We start from the raw sequence: 16,855 nt of genomic DNA on the forward strand, positions 1-16,855 counted from the left end.
TAACCAATTTCTAAATTGAGACTCCTATCTTATTAACATGAACAATGTGATTAGCACGCATGAAATATAAAAAGGGGGGTAGACGGGGACGTCTGGGGGTAGACGAAGGCACGACGGGCCGTGCCAAGGCACTGCGCACTACGCGAGCACACGCGCAAGGCCGCACGCATGCGCCGTAAACTAGCCGTGCGCACGTCGGGGCCGCGCGCTAGCCGAGCTCAAGGCCGTGCGCCATAGGCACGCTGGGCCGCGCCGGGGCCGTCACGACGCGAGCAAGGCACGCCGGGGCGGGCGGGCGAGCACGGCGCACGGGCGGGGCGAAGCACGGGCGGGGCGGGGGGCACGGCCGGGGCCGAGGCGGCGCAGGGCGGCACGGCCGAGCCGGGGCGGGGCGGCTCGCCGGGGGGCGGCGCGAGGGCGAGGCGGGCTCGCCGGGGCGGCCGGGCGCGGGGCGGGAACGGGCTCGCCGGGGCGGCGCGAGGTCGGGGCGGGGCGGGGGCGGCTCGCCGGGCGCGGGGAGGGGCGGTGGCGGCTCGCCGGGCGGGGCCGAGGCGGCTCGCCGAGGGCGGACGGGCGCGGGGCAGGGGCGGCTCGCCGGGCGGGGCCGAGGCGAGGGCGGGGGAAGGGGCGGGGCGGCTCGCCGGGGGACGAGGCGGCCGGGCACGGGGCGGGGCGGGTCGCCGGGGCGGCCGGGCGGGGCTGGCGGGGGGCGCGGACGGGGCGGGTTGCCGGGGTCGCCGAGCGGCTCGCCGGGGAGCCGGACGGGCGGGTCGCCGAGGCGGGGGCGGGGCCGGGCGGCACGGGCGCGGGGAAGGGGGAGGGAGAAGGGGGAGGAGAGGGGAGGGGGGCCTCACCGCGGCAGTGGAGGGCGGCATGGCGGCAGCGCTGGGGGAGGGAGGCGGCGTCGGCGGCGCTAGGGGAGGGGGCGCGGTTAGGGCAGGGGAGGGGTGACGGGCGGGGCCCACAAGGGAGGGGAGAGAGAGAATTTGAGAGGAGGGGGAGGGGGCGGCTGGGCCGCTTTGGGCCCAAATGGGGCGCGCGGGGGGGGCGGCTGGGCCGGCCGGGGCGGCCCACGGTGGAGGGGGAGGGGGCGCGGCTGGGCCGGCGGGGGGGGGGGGGGGGAAGGGGGGCGGCTGGGCCAAAAATGGGGAAGGAGGGGGAAGAGGAGAAGAAAAAGGTTTTCTTTTTTCTAAAATCTATTTTCTCTAGATGAATGCATTCACATTTTTAAACAATCAAAAAGTATGCATGGTTCGGCATGGTGCATCAGACAAAATAAAGTATTTTAGGGTTTTGCTTTACACGGGATCCCAAGCCGAATCCCGCTATAACTTTGGAAAAGATCAAGGTTTAGTGAGGAGAAAAGGGAAAAGGAAAGGGTAACGCCTGAATTTGGTGAGGGAAAGGAAGAAAAAAATCTACCCCAAAATTCAGGACGTTACAAACCTATCCCCCTTAAAAGAATCTCGCCCTCGAGATTCAGGGTTGGCTAGCAAAGAGCTCAGGGTATTTGGACATCAGATCATCTTCACGCTCCCAGGTTGCTTCTTCCTTAGAGTGGTGACTCCATCTGACTTTGCACATTCTGATGGTCTTCCTTCGGGTGACTCTATCTGCGGTCTCAAGGATTTGCGCTGGTTTCTCTGTGTAGGTCAAGTCCTCCTGGACTTCGAGACCTTCAACTGGCAACTGCTCTTCTGGCACACGCAAGCATTTCTTCAACTGAGACACATGAAAGACATCATGCACAGCAGACAAATTTTCTGGCAGACTGAGCTGATAGGCCACTTCTCCACGCCCGGCGAGAATTTGATATGGACCAATGTAGCGGGGTGCTAGCTTGCCTTTGACTCCGAACCTTCTGACTCCTCTGATCGGTGACACTTTCAGATAGACAAAGCCTCCGACTTCGAAATTCAGCTCTCTTCTTCTTGTGTCAGCATAACTTCGTTGCCTTGATTGTGCTATCTTCAGATTCTCTCGAACCATCTTGATGTTCTCTTCAGCTTCAAGCAAAATGTCTGGCCTGAACACTTGCTTTTCTCCAGGCTGATCCCATTGCAACGGAGTTCTACAACTCCTTCCATAGAGCGCCTGAAATGGTGACATCTTCAAACTGGCCTGGTAACTGTTGTTATAGGAAAACTCTGCATAAGGCAATCGCTTGTCCCATCCGGACTGATCTTGCAACGCACAGGCTCTCAACATGTCTTCAAGGATTTGATTGGTTCTTTCGGTCTGACCATCTGTCTGCGGATGATAAGCTGAACTGAAATTCAGATGTGTGCCCAAGGCTTCATGCAACTGCTGCCAGAAATGAGAGGTGAATTGCGTTCCTCTGTCTGACACTATCTTCTTTGGCACACCATGAAGACAAACGATCCGAGACATATACAACTCTGCCAATACTGCACTGCTGTACTTGGTCTTAACAGGTATGAAGTGGGCTGACTTGGTCAAACGGTCCACTACTACCCAAATAGAATCGTAGCCGGCTCGAGTGCGAGGCAATCCGACTATCAAATCCATACCGATTTCATCCCATTTCCACTGAGGAATTTGCAACGGTTGCAACAATCCAGCTGGTCTCTGGTGCTCTGCCTTGATCCGTCGACAACTATCGCACATAGCCACATGCTCTGCGATTTCCCTCTTCATTCCGTACCACCAGAATTTCTTCTTTAGATCCTGATACATCTTCTCACTGCCAGAGTGAATCGAATAGGCTGTCTCATGAGCTTCCTTGAGAATCAACTCCCGAATAGACTGGACATTGGGAACACACAAGCGGTCTTTGAACCATATCACACCTTCTGCGTCTTCCCGAAAATCTTTACCTCTGCCGTCTAGAATCAGTCGCCGGATCTCACTGATCTTCTCATCATTCTTCTGCGCTTATTTGATTTCCCGCTCCAAGGTAGGTTCCAACTCAACTGTGACTCCTCGCGTGTTGTTCAGAAATCCGAGACTCAACCTGTCAAACTCCTTGGCCAACTCATAAGGCATCGGACGAGCGACCATAAGATTGACCTGACTCTTCCTGCTCAAAGCATCTGCCACTATGTTTGCTTTGCCTGGATGGTAATGAATCTCCAACTCATAGTCTTTGACCAACTCTAACCATCTTCGTTGCCTCATATTCAACTCTGACTGAGTGAATATGTACTTCAGACTCTTGTGGTCTGTGTAAACATCGCATTTCTGTCCATACAGATAGTGCCTCCATGTCTTCAGTGCGTGAACCACTGCTGCCAACTCTAGATCATGGATTAGGTAATTCTTCTCATGAACCTTCAACTGTCGGGACGAGTAAGCCACAACTCTTCCCTCTTGCATCAACACACATCCCAAACATGTGTAACAAGCATCACAATACACCGAGAAGGGCTTGTGCACATCAGGCAAGCCTAAAACAGGTTGTAGTCAACTTCTCTTTCAGCGCTTCGAAGGCCTCTTGACATTTCTGGGTCCACTTGAACTCAACTTTGTTGCCTAGCAACGCTGTCATTGGTTTCGCAATCTTTGAAAACCCTTCAATGAATCGCCGATAATATCCGGCCATTCCAATGAAGCTCTTGATTCCTCGAGCATTTGTTGGCGGTGGCGCCTTCCAGTTCAGAATGTCTGCCACTTTCTTCGGATCCACAGCCAATCCTTCTTTGTTGATTATGTGACCCAAGAATAGGACTTCATTAATCCAGAATTCACACTTGCTTAACTTTGCATACAACTGGTGCTCTCGCAATCTCTGCAATACCATCTTCAAATGATTTGCATGCTCTTCTTCACTTTGAGAATAAATCAGAATGTCATCAATGAATACCACCACAAACTTGTCAAGGTAATCCATGAATACGTTGTTCATCAGATTCATGAAGAAGGCTGGTGCATTGGTCAAACCAAAAGACATCACAGTGAACTCATACAAACCATACTTGGTAATGAATGTCGTCTTCGGAATGTCCGAAGGTTGGATCCTGAGCTGATGATAACCTAACCTCAGATCTATCTTGGAGAACACACTGGCTCCTCTCAACTGGTCGAACAAGTCTTCTATTCTGGGCAAAGGGTACTTGTTCTTGATTGTGACTTCATTCAGAGCTCGATAATCGATACACATCCTTTTGGTGCCATCTTTCTTTTCCACAAATAGGACAGGGCGGCCCAAGGTGAGGTGCTTGGCCGAATGTAACCTTTCTCTGACAGCTCATCAATCTGCTTCTTAAGCTCAACCAACTCTGGTCCGGAAATTCTGTAAGCTCTCTTAAAGATGGGGGCGGTTCCAGGAAGAAGCTCTATGGCAAATTCAACTTTTCGCTCTGGTGGCATACCCGGTAAGTCCTTTGGAAACACATCTGGGAATTCAGACACAACCTTGATACTCTCAATTGGGTCTGCTTCACTGCTATCGACATCCATATGATAACAGCTTCCTTTCTTTGGCTCAGGCGGGACTAACTCGGTCACCACTTCCTCTCCTAGTGGGGACACCAACTTAATTGTCCTCTTATCACGACTGATAACTGCCTGATACTTATCTAGCCAATTCATCCCTAGGATGACATCTATTCCCTGAGTACCCATTACTATGAGGTTGGCGGGAAACGCTATCCCCCTTATTTCCACACTTATATTCAAACAAATGCTATCGGCTCAAATTCTACCACCGGCTGAGTCAATTTGAATGGGGGTTGACATGGTAGTAATTGGAAGGTTATGTGCTTCTACCCATGATGCAGTAATGAAAGAATGCGTTGCTCCAGTATCAAATAACACTTCTGCAATATGGGAGTCGACTGGGAACATACCTACTATCATGCCGGGGGTCTCCTGAGCTGCTTCAGCCTCCAAGTGATTCAGTCTCCCATGGTTGTAGCGCGGCTGAGAGCGGTTGCCTGATCCAGGCCGAGGCACGTTCTGCTTTGCTGGGGCACTGGGGCCTGATTGCTGCTGGGCTGCCTTCTTCGGACATTGCATCACCCAGTGGTTTTGCTCTCCACAGTGGAAACATGCCCTGTTTCCAACCTGAGCTGGTGCTGCCTGACTGTTCTGCTGAGCGGCTGGGACAGGAAGACGAGGTGCCTGCTGATTCTGCCTCTGAAACTAACCTCCTCCTGACTGATTGTTCTGACGATTCTGATACTGGTGCTAAGGATACTGCCTTTGGAACTGCTGATGCTGCTGAGGTGGACGCTGGTTCTGCCTGAACTGCTGAGGTTGATTGCCTGAGAAACGAGGACGATTGCTGCTTCCAGGCTGGGGTCCACTGATCTTGCGTTTATGATCCTCCATCTCCTTACGCTTCCTCTCTGTCATGATTGCTCTGTCAATCAGGTGCTGGAATGTCGGGAAGGTGTGATTCATCAGCCGGTACTGCAGAGGATCAACCAAGCCTCTCAGGAAACAGTACTGTCGCTTGGCGTCGGTGTTGACATCTTCAGGAGCATAGCGAGACAGCTGCAGAAACCTGTCCCGGTACTCACTGACAGATGATGACCCTTGCTTGAGGGCCAGGAACTCCTCTTTCTTCACTGTCATCAGACCTGCAGGAACATGGTACTGACGAAAGCTACCTCTGAACTCTTCCCAGGTGATGGTGTCGGGGTTGGCATGTGTGACGAGATAAGACTCCCACCATGACCGAGTTGCTCCTCTCAACAGACGAGGACCATACAGGACTTTCTCCCTGTCATTGCACTGAGAGGTATGCAACTCCCACTCCATAGTGCACAGCCAGTCTTCAGCATCCATGGGGTCAGAAGAGTGAGCGAACGTTGGTGGATGACCTCTCATGAACTCAGCACGCTTGTCCCTGGGCATCTGAGGCATCTGAGGCTGAGGTGGTGCCTGCTGTTGCTGCTACTGAATGGCAGCCAGAGTCTGACCGATGGCTTGGACTGCCTGAGTCTGCATCAGAAACATCTGCTCGATCGACATCGGGGGCGGGGGCGGCAGCTGCTGTTGATGGGGTACCTCTTCTTGCTGAGCGGCTTGCTCCTGCTGAGCACGCCTTCCTCCTCTGCGCCTGTTCTCTGACATCTGTAGAATGCAACCACACATCAGAACTGATCTTGCAAATCTTGCAGCATAAGAGAAGAGTATAGAATTCCCCACAACCCTGAACAGATGAGCATCTTCACTGATCTCCAACACAGACCAACACAGCTTCTCAGATAAAGAGGAAAGTGGAATAAAAGGTTTCCCAACTAGATAACTAACTCCATTAACATAATAGGTAAACCAAAATGTAGGGGGGTACCCACACTCTGGTGACAGTCATTACAAAGATCCAAATCAAACATAGTTCACCATGACAAACATAAATGCACAGGATATATCAAACTACCCTGTCTAACTAAGACTAACTAAGAGCGAGGCCAACGCTAAAACTGTAGCTTCTACGTATATATATTTTATATTAATTACAAGATCCAACTCTAACGATCTATGGTTCTAGATTTATCTTGGTCTTGCAGTCGGGATTGCCATAAGACTGACGTCCACGCCGAGGTGAGCGGTACGGGTGTGTCACACCCGGATTTTAGGGGTCCAAAACCCGGGCGCGAACATAATCACCAGGTGTGCTGGGACCAAGTCTCACACATATGATGAATCATGGCACAGGATCGAATGTCACATCTTTACTACATAACAGAAGTTCTATACAAAATAAATAATTACATTATAAGGAGACAACGATCCAACAACCCAAAGTTGACTGGGAGACGACGGCCTAGACCTCTCACGAACACATCGCAGCATCCTCCATGCGCCTCATCCTGCGGTACCCGTTCTTGACCTGTGGGGGGGTGTGAGACAGCAAGAGTGAGCTCACATACGTTCATCGCTCAACAAGTTGTGGGGAATAATGTGCATGAACTCGCCAAAGATGGGAGCTCACGTGAAGTGTAAGGCTTACCAAAGAGGATGGTTAGAGCTGAGCATTGCTTTTAAAGTTGGTCAAAATTTTATTAGCAATTACTAAGTATAAGTAAATACCAACCCAATTAAATAGTAGAACAGAAGTAACAACATCACCTGCGATACAATGCATATGACAAATTGAATTTAAGTTCCATAAATTAATCATGTGAGGGTCCGAGCTGCTCATGACCGTGAGCACGACTAGTATACCAGTTTTACACTCTGCAGAGGTTGTGCATCTTTACCCACAAGTCATGTTACCCATCTGCCAAGGGATCGCGACTTCCCATACACCTCTACCGAGGAGGCGAGGCAGGGTAACACTACGAGGCCTTTACAAAGTTCCACTAGCTTCAGAAAACCCGCTACAGTTTATAGGAAGCTCCAATGCAGGGTTCTTGCCTGACCGCCATCGCAGCAAAATCAACCAAGGACCTCCCTACACTGACCACTCCCCTACTGCCCTTGCCCCTTTCGGGTAAGGTAGTCCTCCACTAGCTTTCCTAATTAATCAGCCAAGGGCGTCCATAAACCCTTGTGGTAGCACTGTTTTCCCGGGTGGTCGCTCCATGTTCCAATTAACATAATGATCTTATCATGAACAGTAAATAACAACGGATAACAAAAGTATAATCATGAATAATGTATCTTCATACCCAAAACCACATAAAGCACTAGCAAGTACTACCCAAAAAGTTCAGTGGTAAACAAGGTATAAAGATAATCAAAGTAGGGTAACCTATTGGGTCCCATCAAAATTAACCTATGCAGATCATTATGATTAATTAGAACATTAGTGGGTAAAAGAAGTGATCAAGGGCACAACAAAGTAGGGTAACACAGTGCCAAGCGATGTCGTCCTTCTACTTCTGCAGTGTGGTTAGATTTCGAGAAACTTTTCAAATTCGTGAACGGTAAGAAGGTTAGGTTTGCAGCTAAGTGCATACATTGCTCTAAGCAATATTCTGCTCTCTCTAGTGGTGGCACTGGCCACCTGACCCGACATAGAGATAGATGTCCCAGGAGGCGTGAGAAAACCCGCATGTCTCAGTCTCAGATATCTTTTAATCCTGATGGTAGTATGCGTAACTGGGAGTACTGTCCTATGGTTGCACGTAATGAATTGGTTCGATTGCTTGCTAGGCTAGAAATTCCTATTAGTTTGGGTGAAAATGCTGCATTTGAACACTACATTAGAACTGCTCATAATCCTAAATTTGTGCCTGTCTCTAGGCAAACCACCACCAGAGACATGGTTAAATACTTCACTGACAAAAAGGCTAAGCTTGTTGAGACTCTTTCTTCTTCTGATGTTAATTGTGTGTGTTTGACCTCTGACATTTGGTCTGGTAATGCCAAAGAGGACTACCTTAGTGTTGTTGCCCATTACATAAACCCTGATTGGCAACTAGAGAAAAGGGTGCTTGCTTTAGTGCTTATTGATGTGTCACACAATGGACAAAACATTGCTGATCGTGTTGCTGGTGTGCTTGCTGATTATGGCTTGACTAATAAGGTGTTTGCTTTTACCCTAGACAATGCATCATCTAATGGTGCTGCCATGAGGTTGCTTAGACCTATAATGTCACCATATCTTGGTATTGATAATGGGGCAGATTCTGAAATGTTCTTGCATCAGCGTTGTGCATGTCATATAATCAATTTGATAGTCAAAGAGGCCCTAGATTCTCTTAAGAACTTGATTGAAACATTTAGAACTGCAATATCTTTTTTAAACTCCTCTAATCAGAGAATTGCTGCCTATAAAAGTTATTGCATTGCTACTAATATTAGGCCTAGAAAATTCCAGTTAGACATGGAGGTTAGGTGGAACTCTACATATCTGATGCTTAAGCATTTGTTTCCTCATAGGATACCTTTCACTACTTTCATTCATGCAAACTATCCTAGGGCTGAAGGTGATCAATTTATTTTAACTGATGAACATTGGGTTATTGGAGATAAAGTACTTAAATTTCTTGAGCTATTTTATGATTCTACAGTTGCATTGTCTGGTGTTTATTATCCTACATCTCCACTTATGCTTCATTTTCTTGTTAAGATTGCTATACATCTAAAGAACTATGCTAATGACACTCACATCAGAGGTGTCATTCAACCTATGGTAGATAAATATAATAAATATTGGAGGAACATCCCTTTACTTTACTCTTTTGCATTCATCTTGGACCCTAGAGCTAAAATGAAAGGTTTTAGTAGAGTGCTTAGAAGATTAATGAACCTGACAAGTACAAATTATGCTGTTTATCAGGTTACCACTAGAGCTAAGCTTACTGATGTTTATAATAAATATGAAGAGAAATATGGATCTGTTAGATTGAATAGGGTTGTCCCTCCTAACTTGTCTGGTAAGAAACGGTCTGCTTGGGATGAAATTTATGATGATGCTGATGATGTGGGTACTTCTGTTGGTATGCATTCTTTTGCTTCTACTCTAAACATTGCTAGAGATACCTCTGCAACTGCTCTACTGCATGCTGCAAGCTCTTCAGCTTCTACTGCTTCTGAACTCATTTCTTACTTAGATTGTGACACTGTCAACCAGTTAACTGATGATTTCAACATCTTGCACTGGTGGCATCAACACAAACTCACTTATCCAGTACTGTCAATTACGACTAAAGATATTTTAACTGTTCCTGTGTCTACCATCTCTTCAGAATCCACTTTTAGTTTAACTGGCAGGATCATCGACGAGCGGAGGAGGAGATTGAAGTCTGATGTGGTTGAGATGTTGACATGCATTAAAGATTGGGAGGATGTTGAAGCAAGGATGCAACACATGGTGGATGACAAAGAGCTTGAAGAAACATTTGAAAATCTTTATCTTGATTAGTCTCTAGTATCTTACTCTCTTAGTCTCTTTGTGACCATTTCTGTAATGGGACTGTAATATTATGCACCTGGACTGGACTTTGTTGTAAGGACAATAAACTTTTTAATGAGCTGGGCTGTACTCTTTTTTCCTGTCTAGGGTTTCTCACAAGGGTGAGTTTTACCTAGACAGGTTTTTAACGAGGCAGCCATTGCACTACACCTCATAAAATTGGTGTTTGATTAGTCTCTTACTCTCTTTGTGACCATTTTTATGTTGTTTGAAATTATCTTGTATCTGTTTGATTGCTAGAAGTCATAATAAAATTATCTATTATTCACTTATGCTGTTTGAATGCTGCTGCTGGTATTTTTACACATAGTGCCCGTGCTGGCACTAGCACTGGCGTGCTGGCGTGCCTGTTGGCACGACACGGCACGGTTAAGCACTGGTAGTGCCGTGCCTGGGCCGAGGGCCCAGCACGCTGGCACTAACAGGCACGGCACGGATCTTCTACCGTGCCTAGCCGTGCCGTGTCCTGTCGTGCCGTGCCTGGTCGTGCTAGTGCCGGTGCCGTGCCGTGCGGCCCGATTGGCCATCTATACATGCATGCATGCATCGGTAGCTGGTTCGGTAATTCCCAAGCAAGGAATTCCTAGTTTTTTTTGGCCCAGCCATGCGGTCAGGAGGCCCATAGCAACACAGCCCAGTTATCAAGGAACTCAGAAAAGGCCCACAGCCCATCTGGCCCAGGGCGACCTCAAACGAGAGATAGGCTTCCGGAGGAGACGAAAGGCGAGAGCCAGATCGTAGGCGGCGAGCGCACCGCCACCGGAGGGGATGGCGCGGAGACGGGGCGGCCCCGCGCCGGCGACAGCGGTCGCCTCGCCGGCCGTGCTCGGCACTGTGGCCGTCATGGTGTTCGTGTACTACTCCACGGTGTTCGTCTTCCTCGATCACTGGGTCGGCCTCGCCACGCCGATCGGCGCCGCCCACGCCGCCGCCGTCTCGCTCGCCGTCGCCGCGTGCTTCCTCGCCTTCGTCTGCGCCGCGGGCGCCGACCCGGGCGCCGTCCCACCCGCCTTCGCCCCCGACGCCGAAGCCGCGCAGGGACAGGTCGGGAGAGCTAACCGAGATCTCTCTCTTGTTTTCCTTGTCCTCCTTCCTTATCGACCTCAAACCGTGGTGAACTCATGATTATTTGTTAATCGAAACACCTGCAAACGTAGATTGGTAGAAAAATGCCTCTTTCGCACTAGTATAGCCACACGTGTTTATCTCTGTACAGTAGCACCCTTTGGATTCATCAGTTTAGCTGCTACTCCGGGTTTGGTTTGCTATTTACTTGGTATCTGCATGCTGCTCATGTGTCTGATCACCTTGAAACTTGATCATTTTCAGAAATGAACCTATCACCTTGAACCAAACGAGATCCATGTGCACACACTGATGGTCACACGTGTTTCTTCATTTGTTTATGTCACGGCATTGCTCTTTGGATTCGGCAGTTTTGGCTGCTACTCCTACTCTCCAATTATGCTTGATGCACTGCTTGTGCTATTTGTTTGGTGGCACACACTGATTATGTATTTGGTTGCATCAGGGGTTGAAATCAAGGTATTGTGATAAATGTTGCATGTTCAAGCCTCCTCGTACCCACCACTGCAAGGTCTGCAGAAGGTGTGTTCTGAAAATGGTAGGTGTGCACCATCTTTGTCGATGCCGATGCTGCGTATGTCTTGACATATGCTTCTGCAATTATCAAAAGGCACAGTGATATTGTTAATGGCAGGATCATCACTGTGTCTGGATCAACAACTGTGTAGGATACGCGAACTACAAAGCCTTCATCATTTGTGTCCTAAATGCAACTATTGGGTCTCTTTATTCATTTGTAAGTGACTATATACTGCACCGAAACTGGTACATCTTCAATGGTGATGTTTGCAACTGCGTCAGAATATTTTGCAGGTGATATTTCTATGCGATCTACTTCTGAAAGAGCATGACTTTGATATTCTATATGTGAAAATACTCTATGTGAGTGCCCTGACCACTATCCTAAGCTAGGAGCTCTCACTATGCCATCAGCAGTCTCTTTCTTGATAAATATTCATTCCATTATCAGGTTGTTATACCACAGCCCTACAGAAATGTGCTGTTTCTTCAAATTAATACTGAGATTCACCAATATAGGACTTCTGCTGTTATGATATGTACATATTTATATAGTTTAACTCCGGGTTCTGTTTATCTACACTACCACAAAGTTAGTTTGGGTATAGCAGACACCAGTAATGTAGTGGAGGCATTTGCTTGCTGCTTGAACATATAAATATGTTTTGTCTTACCAGGATCTGAGGGAAATGGTCATGAAAAGTTGTTTCCTAGCGGTATATCGCATGACAAAGTAGACCCTTCTCTTGTAGAACTCTTTCAAGTTGTCAGCAGTTCATCATGTCATTTAACTCAATGAGAATTGTACAGTACAAGTATTAGCTGCAGACTTTGGTAACTTGCATTGTAGATGGAAACGGTCCAATATATTTATGCTTTGTACAAACACATGCTATAATGATGAAGCAAAACATTTTTCTATACTGTTCTAGCAAGCCATGTTGTGGTGTTATGAACATGATTGTGACTCAGTTAATATGCTCAGTGGTCGTTGTCTATTTAATTTTGTAATATGTTTTTTTTTGGGGGGGGGGGGGGGGGGGGGTCCGTCGTCTTGTTTTCTATACAAGGACCAGGCTATGGTCTATTTTAAATGGGTATCATGGAAATGCAGATCTTGGCAGGTGTCCTCTTGTTCTTCTTAAGCTTGACAATAGGTTCTCTACTAGGCTGGCACATCTATCTATTGTGTCATAACATGACAACCATAGAGGTAAGCTACTATTTGGAATTCCATGTCCATCCACCACATAGTTTCCTGGCATCACACTTAATTGTTTCTGGTTCTTTGCATCAGTACCGGGAGGCAGTAAGAGCGAGATGGCTTGCAAAGAAGAGTGGGCAGAAGTACCGCCACCGGTTTGATCTTGGAATACTGAAGAACATTCAAATGGTACTATTACATAAAGAAGAACATCCAAAACTTCTCCATATGACCCAACTTAAAAATTTCAGCTGGTTTCAAGTTTTGTGTTGAGGGCTAGATCAGTTACACACTTCAATTTTATTCCTTGTCGATGTTCCATTTGACTCAATCTTTGGTCCATCTGATCTGTAACAGATCCTGGGTCCAAACATTCTTTGCTGGCTTTGCCCTACTGCGACGGGGCATCTGAACGATGGCACCGAGTTCCAAATCACGAACAACTGATGAATGCGCCAGCAGCATTTCCAGTTACCACGTGCTACCGTGTAGATTTCCCTGTTCATTCTTGTAACCAAATTGCTCCGGTAGGCCTACAATCCTGTTGCATTGGCTTTCTTGCGTCTTGCTAGCTAGGGCACCTGTAGAAACCTTCAGTTCTTCCCGATCTTGTAACAGCATGTAAAGCTTTTTCTCCCTCTCCCAGTCTCCATGTATTTTGTTCATTTTTTGTTGTTGTACGAGTAAAGTTGTTCTTGAGGCCGAACCTACTCTACTGAAACATTGGATCGTGAAGTTAATGTGAATATGTGCTGCAACTTATCCCAAATTTTAGGCCACACGAAAGTGCCGTTCCATCTAACTAAAAAAAAGACAACCTTAGAGCTAGTTTGGTAACCTCATTTTTTTAAGTATTTCTATTTTTACAAGTAAAATTATTTTTTTCTTTAAAAAATAGAAATTCTTTGGAAAATTAGAGTCTCAAACTAGCTTGTGTACGATTGAAGAGAAATGTTTCTAATATACATATTTTATGTAACAAAATGTGGGTTAATGTTCCTGTATTAATTTAAATGGTAGGTAGGCATTTGCAAAATTTTCCTGTTCTTTCAGGTAGTGCTGGGCCCACACGCAGTGACACACTGACACTCAAGTCGGCGAATAGGAGAAAACAAGTACGCGGCTTTCTTCACAGATCACAGCAGCATCCAGCATCGGGTCAAAACGAAACGAAGCATCCACGTTTGTCGCTCCCACGCTGGCAATGGCCGCCGCCGCATCTCCCGCCACCGCCGCCGCCGTCCGCGAAGCGGCGCCGGCCCACAGACAAATTGGAATCCGTCCGGGTCATGGTCCGGCCCCATTCCGTATCGGCTTCCTCGCCAAACCGTCCTCCCGGTGGGCCGCGATCTCTGTGCCGCCTGGGCCTCGCCGCGCGGCTCCGGCGGCGTCCGCGGCCAGGGAGAGGGTCACGGAGGAGGAGGAGAGGCCCGTGTCGGTGGAGCTGGAACCCATCGCCAGCGAGCAGCAGCTGGACTGGGTCCTTGGGGAGGCGCGGCAGCTCCAGCTCCCCATCGTCCTGCTGTGGTAACCCCACTTTCCTAGATTGGATTGTGCCTGTAGGGTGGCCTTGTTAAAGTTTGCTTGTAATTTCTCCAACAGAGCGGGATCATGGTCGTGCAAGCGTTCGCAGGTTTTGTTTGTTTGTTTGTTCCTAGGCAGTCATTTCTGTAGTGCAAATTTAGCATCTTGGATGAAGTGAAAAGGGACAATTTTGTCCGTTTGTTCTTAGGTTCTGGCACGGACTTGGTATTTGGTAACCGGAAATTTACTTAGTTAATGGTTATACAGTCTGCGTCATTGCCGTTGGGTCAATGAATTTCATCGGCGGCGTATTGCATGAATGATAAATGCATACCTGTGGCCTTTTCTTTTTGTCTGTTCCTCATCTCCATTTCTATCTGCTTGTTTATTGGCAGTAGATGTAGAACTGCTATTTATGGCTGAGGCCTAAGGGAAAAGAATCAAATGTTCAACCAACTTCATTTTTTTTCTTGAGTGGATGAGTTGCAGCTTATGGCTACATTATGCTCTCCTGTAGTATCTTTACCATATAAATAAATAGCAGCATCATTGTTCAATTTGATGTTCATTGCTCTCTCTCTCTCTCTCTCTCTCTCTCTCTCTCTCTCTCTCTAACAAACGTCATATGTAGGATTCAAGGGAAATACTTCAACTATACAACTTTTTAATGTATCAGATGTGTGAATTATTGTTTCCACATCAACCAATCAACAGTAGGTCCATTATACTATAATAGAGAAATATGGTACTGATATGGAACTGTGTTTCGAGTAATTTCGGTAGTTGCGTCTGTCCAAACTTTTCTTAATATCTGTCAGCAAATTCATACTAGCCTGTGTGTTATGAAGGATGGCGAGTTGGTGCAGGAAATGTATATATCTGAAGCCTAAGCTTGAGAAGTTGGCAGCAGAATATCATCCAAGGTTAGAGAGTTTTTCCCCTAGATTGACAGAACTACACTAGCTGTTTGTTTTTTTATTTTATTTTGACAAATTGATGACCTCTGTTACAACTTAATATGCAGAATCCGGTTCTACTGCATCGATGTGAATTGTGTTCCACAAAAGCTTGTGAACCGCGCTGGAGTAACAGTAAGCCTACCCTTGAACTGTATTAGTAAATAAATCTGAAAACATTTACACCCAGCTATGCTTAACTTTATGCCATTTGTAGATGCATGTCTTTTTTTCTTTTCTTTCTCCGGGCAGCTTCTAGAATTCCTTTGTTGTGGTTGGTTCCCTGTTGGGGTTGAAACTGGAAGCCTCCGCTTTATTGGCCCTGGAAACTTTGTTATCAGTTGCCGGCTTTGTTATCAACTTGCATTCCCTAGCCTTATCCTTCAGCTTTGGTATTAGAGTACAATATCAAATATCCTCACATGATGCATTTGGCCTCATCGTTAGCTTGTCTGCAGCAACTGCGTGCATACACAAGTGACAAAGCAGATCCCTAGTACGTTTGTTAAACTAACACGCACGCTAATGGCTCCTTTTGTTGGGACTTGTGAAATCTGCACCGCGGGGCTCGAGCAGAAGATGCCTTGTATACAGGTACAACTGAGGCTTGTTCCCTTGTCCGTGGTTTCCGTCTCGCGCTACCCTCTATCCTGAGGACGGTCCTTTGTCCTACGCAGCTGTGGAGCGACTCCCGGAAACAGGCGGAGGTGATCGGCGGCGGGCACAAGTCTTGGCTGGTGATCGATGACGTCCGGAGGATGATCGAGCAGGAGGAATGATCCGGCGTGTCCTTTTAGCGCAGCGACCTCAGTATTGCCGCTTGCTCATAGTCCTAGACTGGGCGTCTGGGCCAGGTGTTTGGTCGTCTTGCATATATTAGGAACCATCCATGATCAGAGGTTTTGAAAAATCGCCGGTTCGTCTTCCATATATGAACTCTCTCCCTGGTGTCGCGATCAGGAAAATGAAGGAATTGGGCTACCAGTCATCTGCGATGTCCTTGATGTATCCATGTGTGTGTATTAAAACTGGAACTTGCTGCTGTATGAGCAATAATCCAGCACAGCACGGCAGGACTTATTGCCGGTGTACTGACTGGCCTTGCCATTAGCCACTGGATCTGGATGGTAGCACTGTTCATGGATATGAAGATTAGCATAGCGAGTACAATCTCTGCTTTAGGGTTGTCAAAATAACACTGGTCTTGTTTACAAACACTAGCTTGTCTTGTAGCTTGCTTCTTGAATTCTCAAGAGACAAATTGTAGCCAGCTGGGAAAGTGGCAGCAGGTTTCCCTGTTTTTCTTGGTTTGCTCCTGCATATACTATGTTCTCACTCCTATCTAAATAACATTCTGGCCTTTTTAGATCCACTATGTTTAGAACTTCAGATATACACTATGTATAGATACATAATAAAAAACAATACATTTTAAAAAAACTGAAACGTATTATAATTTAGATTGGAGCAGGTGTCTGCCTGCCCGAGATGATAAGAATATATATCTTCTTTTTTCTTCTCAACCACAAGCAATGACAAGTGCCTTTTCTTGCGCCGTGTTTTCTTAACACCATCGCAGTTCCTCGCCACTTTCTTGTGTTGGGCGTTACTAGTATTTTATCATCACAACGCACTATGCAAAGTCGCTTATTAGGTCAAGCTCCCTCAGATATTATATCATTATTATTGTCGTAATCCTCATCCTCGTTTTGACTTGCTCGTCAATCGGAGTAG

General features: G+C 47.3%; 2 protein-coding genes across 3 annotated transcripts; both read left to right on the plus strand.

Annotated features, from left to right (window-relative positions):
* Window positions 1–10,552: 10,552 nt before the first annotated feature.
* On the plus strand, window positions 10,553–13,407 carry LOC100217160 (putative protein S-acyltransferase 15). 2 transcript variants are annotated; one of them, NM_001359649.1, is made up of 7 exons: window positions 10,553–10,876; window positions 11,364–11,456; window positions 11,553–11,654; window positions 11,732–11,800; window positions 12,552–12,650; window positions 12,735–12,830; window positions 12,999–13,407. In NM_001359649.1, the coding sequence occupies exons 1-7, from the start codon at window positions 10,601–10,603 to the stop codon at window positions 13,086–13,088; spliced, it is 825 nt and encodes a 274-aa protein (NP_001346578.1). In that variant the 5' UTR covers window positions 10,553–10,600; the 3' UTR covers window positions 13,089–13,407. The 2 variants fall into 2 exon arrangements, with proteins under 2 accessions (NP_001346578.1, NP_001136997.1); NM_001143525.1 differs by having other exon boundaries at window positions 10,582–10,876; window positions 11,732–11,888.
* A 382-nt stretch (window positions 13,408–13,789) lies between these two features.
* Window positions 13,790–16,409, plus strand: LOC100193002 (uncharacterized). Its single transcript, NM_001366986.1, has 5 exons — window positions 13,790–14,168; window positions 15,014–15,088; window positions 15,190–15,256; window positions 15,698–15,715; window positions 15,799–16,409. Exons 1-5 carry the CDS (start codon window positions 13,846–13,848, stop codon window positions 15,898–15,900), a joined length of 585 nt encoding a protein of 194 aa, NP_001353915.1. The 5' UTR covers window positions 13,790–13,845; the 3' UTR covers window positions 15,901–16,409.
* The last annotated feature ends 446 nt before the right edge of the window (window positions 16,410–16,855 follow it).

This window comes from Zea mays, chromosome 5, assembly GCF_902167145.1.
Source record: "Zea mays cultivar B73 chromosome 5, Zm-B73-REFERENCE-NAM-5.0, whole genome shotgun sequence".
NCBI classification, from domain to species: Eukaryota; Viridiplantae; Streptophyta; class Magnoliopsida; order Poales; family Poaceae; genus Zea; species Zea mays.

Coding starts and splice junctions, on each gene's coding strand:
- LOC100193002 (NM_001366986.1), top strand. CDS start 13,846: ATGGCCGCCGCCGCATCTCCCGCCACCGCCGCCGCCGTCCGCGAAGCG. Junction 14,169..15,013: donor CTCCCCATCGTCCTGCTGTG/GTAACCCCACTT, acceptor TGTGTTATGAAG/GATGGCGAGTTGGTGCAGGA. Junction 15,089..15,189: donor GCAGCAGAATATCATCCAAG/GTTAGAGAGTTT, acceptor CTTAATATGCAG/AATCCGGTTCTACTGCATCG.
- LOC100217160 (NM_001359649.1), top strand. CDS start 10,601: ATGGCGCGGAGACGGGGCGGCCCCGCGCCGGCGACAGCGGTCGCCTCG. Junction 11,457..11,552: donor GAAGGTGTGTTCTGAAAATG/GTAGGTGTGCAC, acceptor TGTTAATGGCAG/GATCATCACTGTGTCTGGAT. Junction 11,655..11,731: donor TTGGGTCTCTTTATTCATTT/GTAAGTGACTAT, acceptor AATATTTTGCAG/GTGATATTTCTATGCGATCT.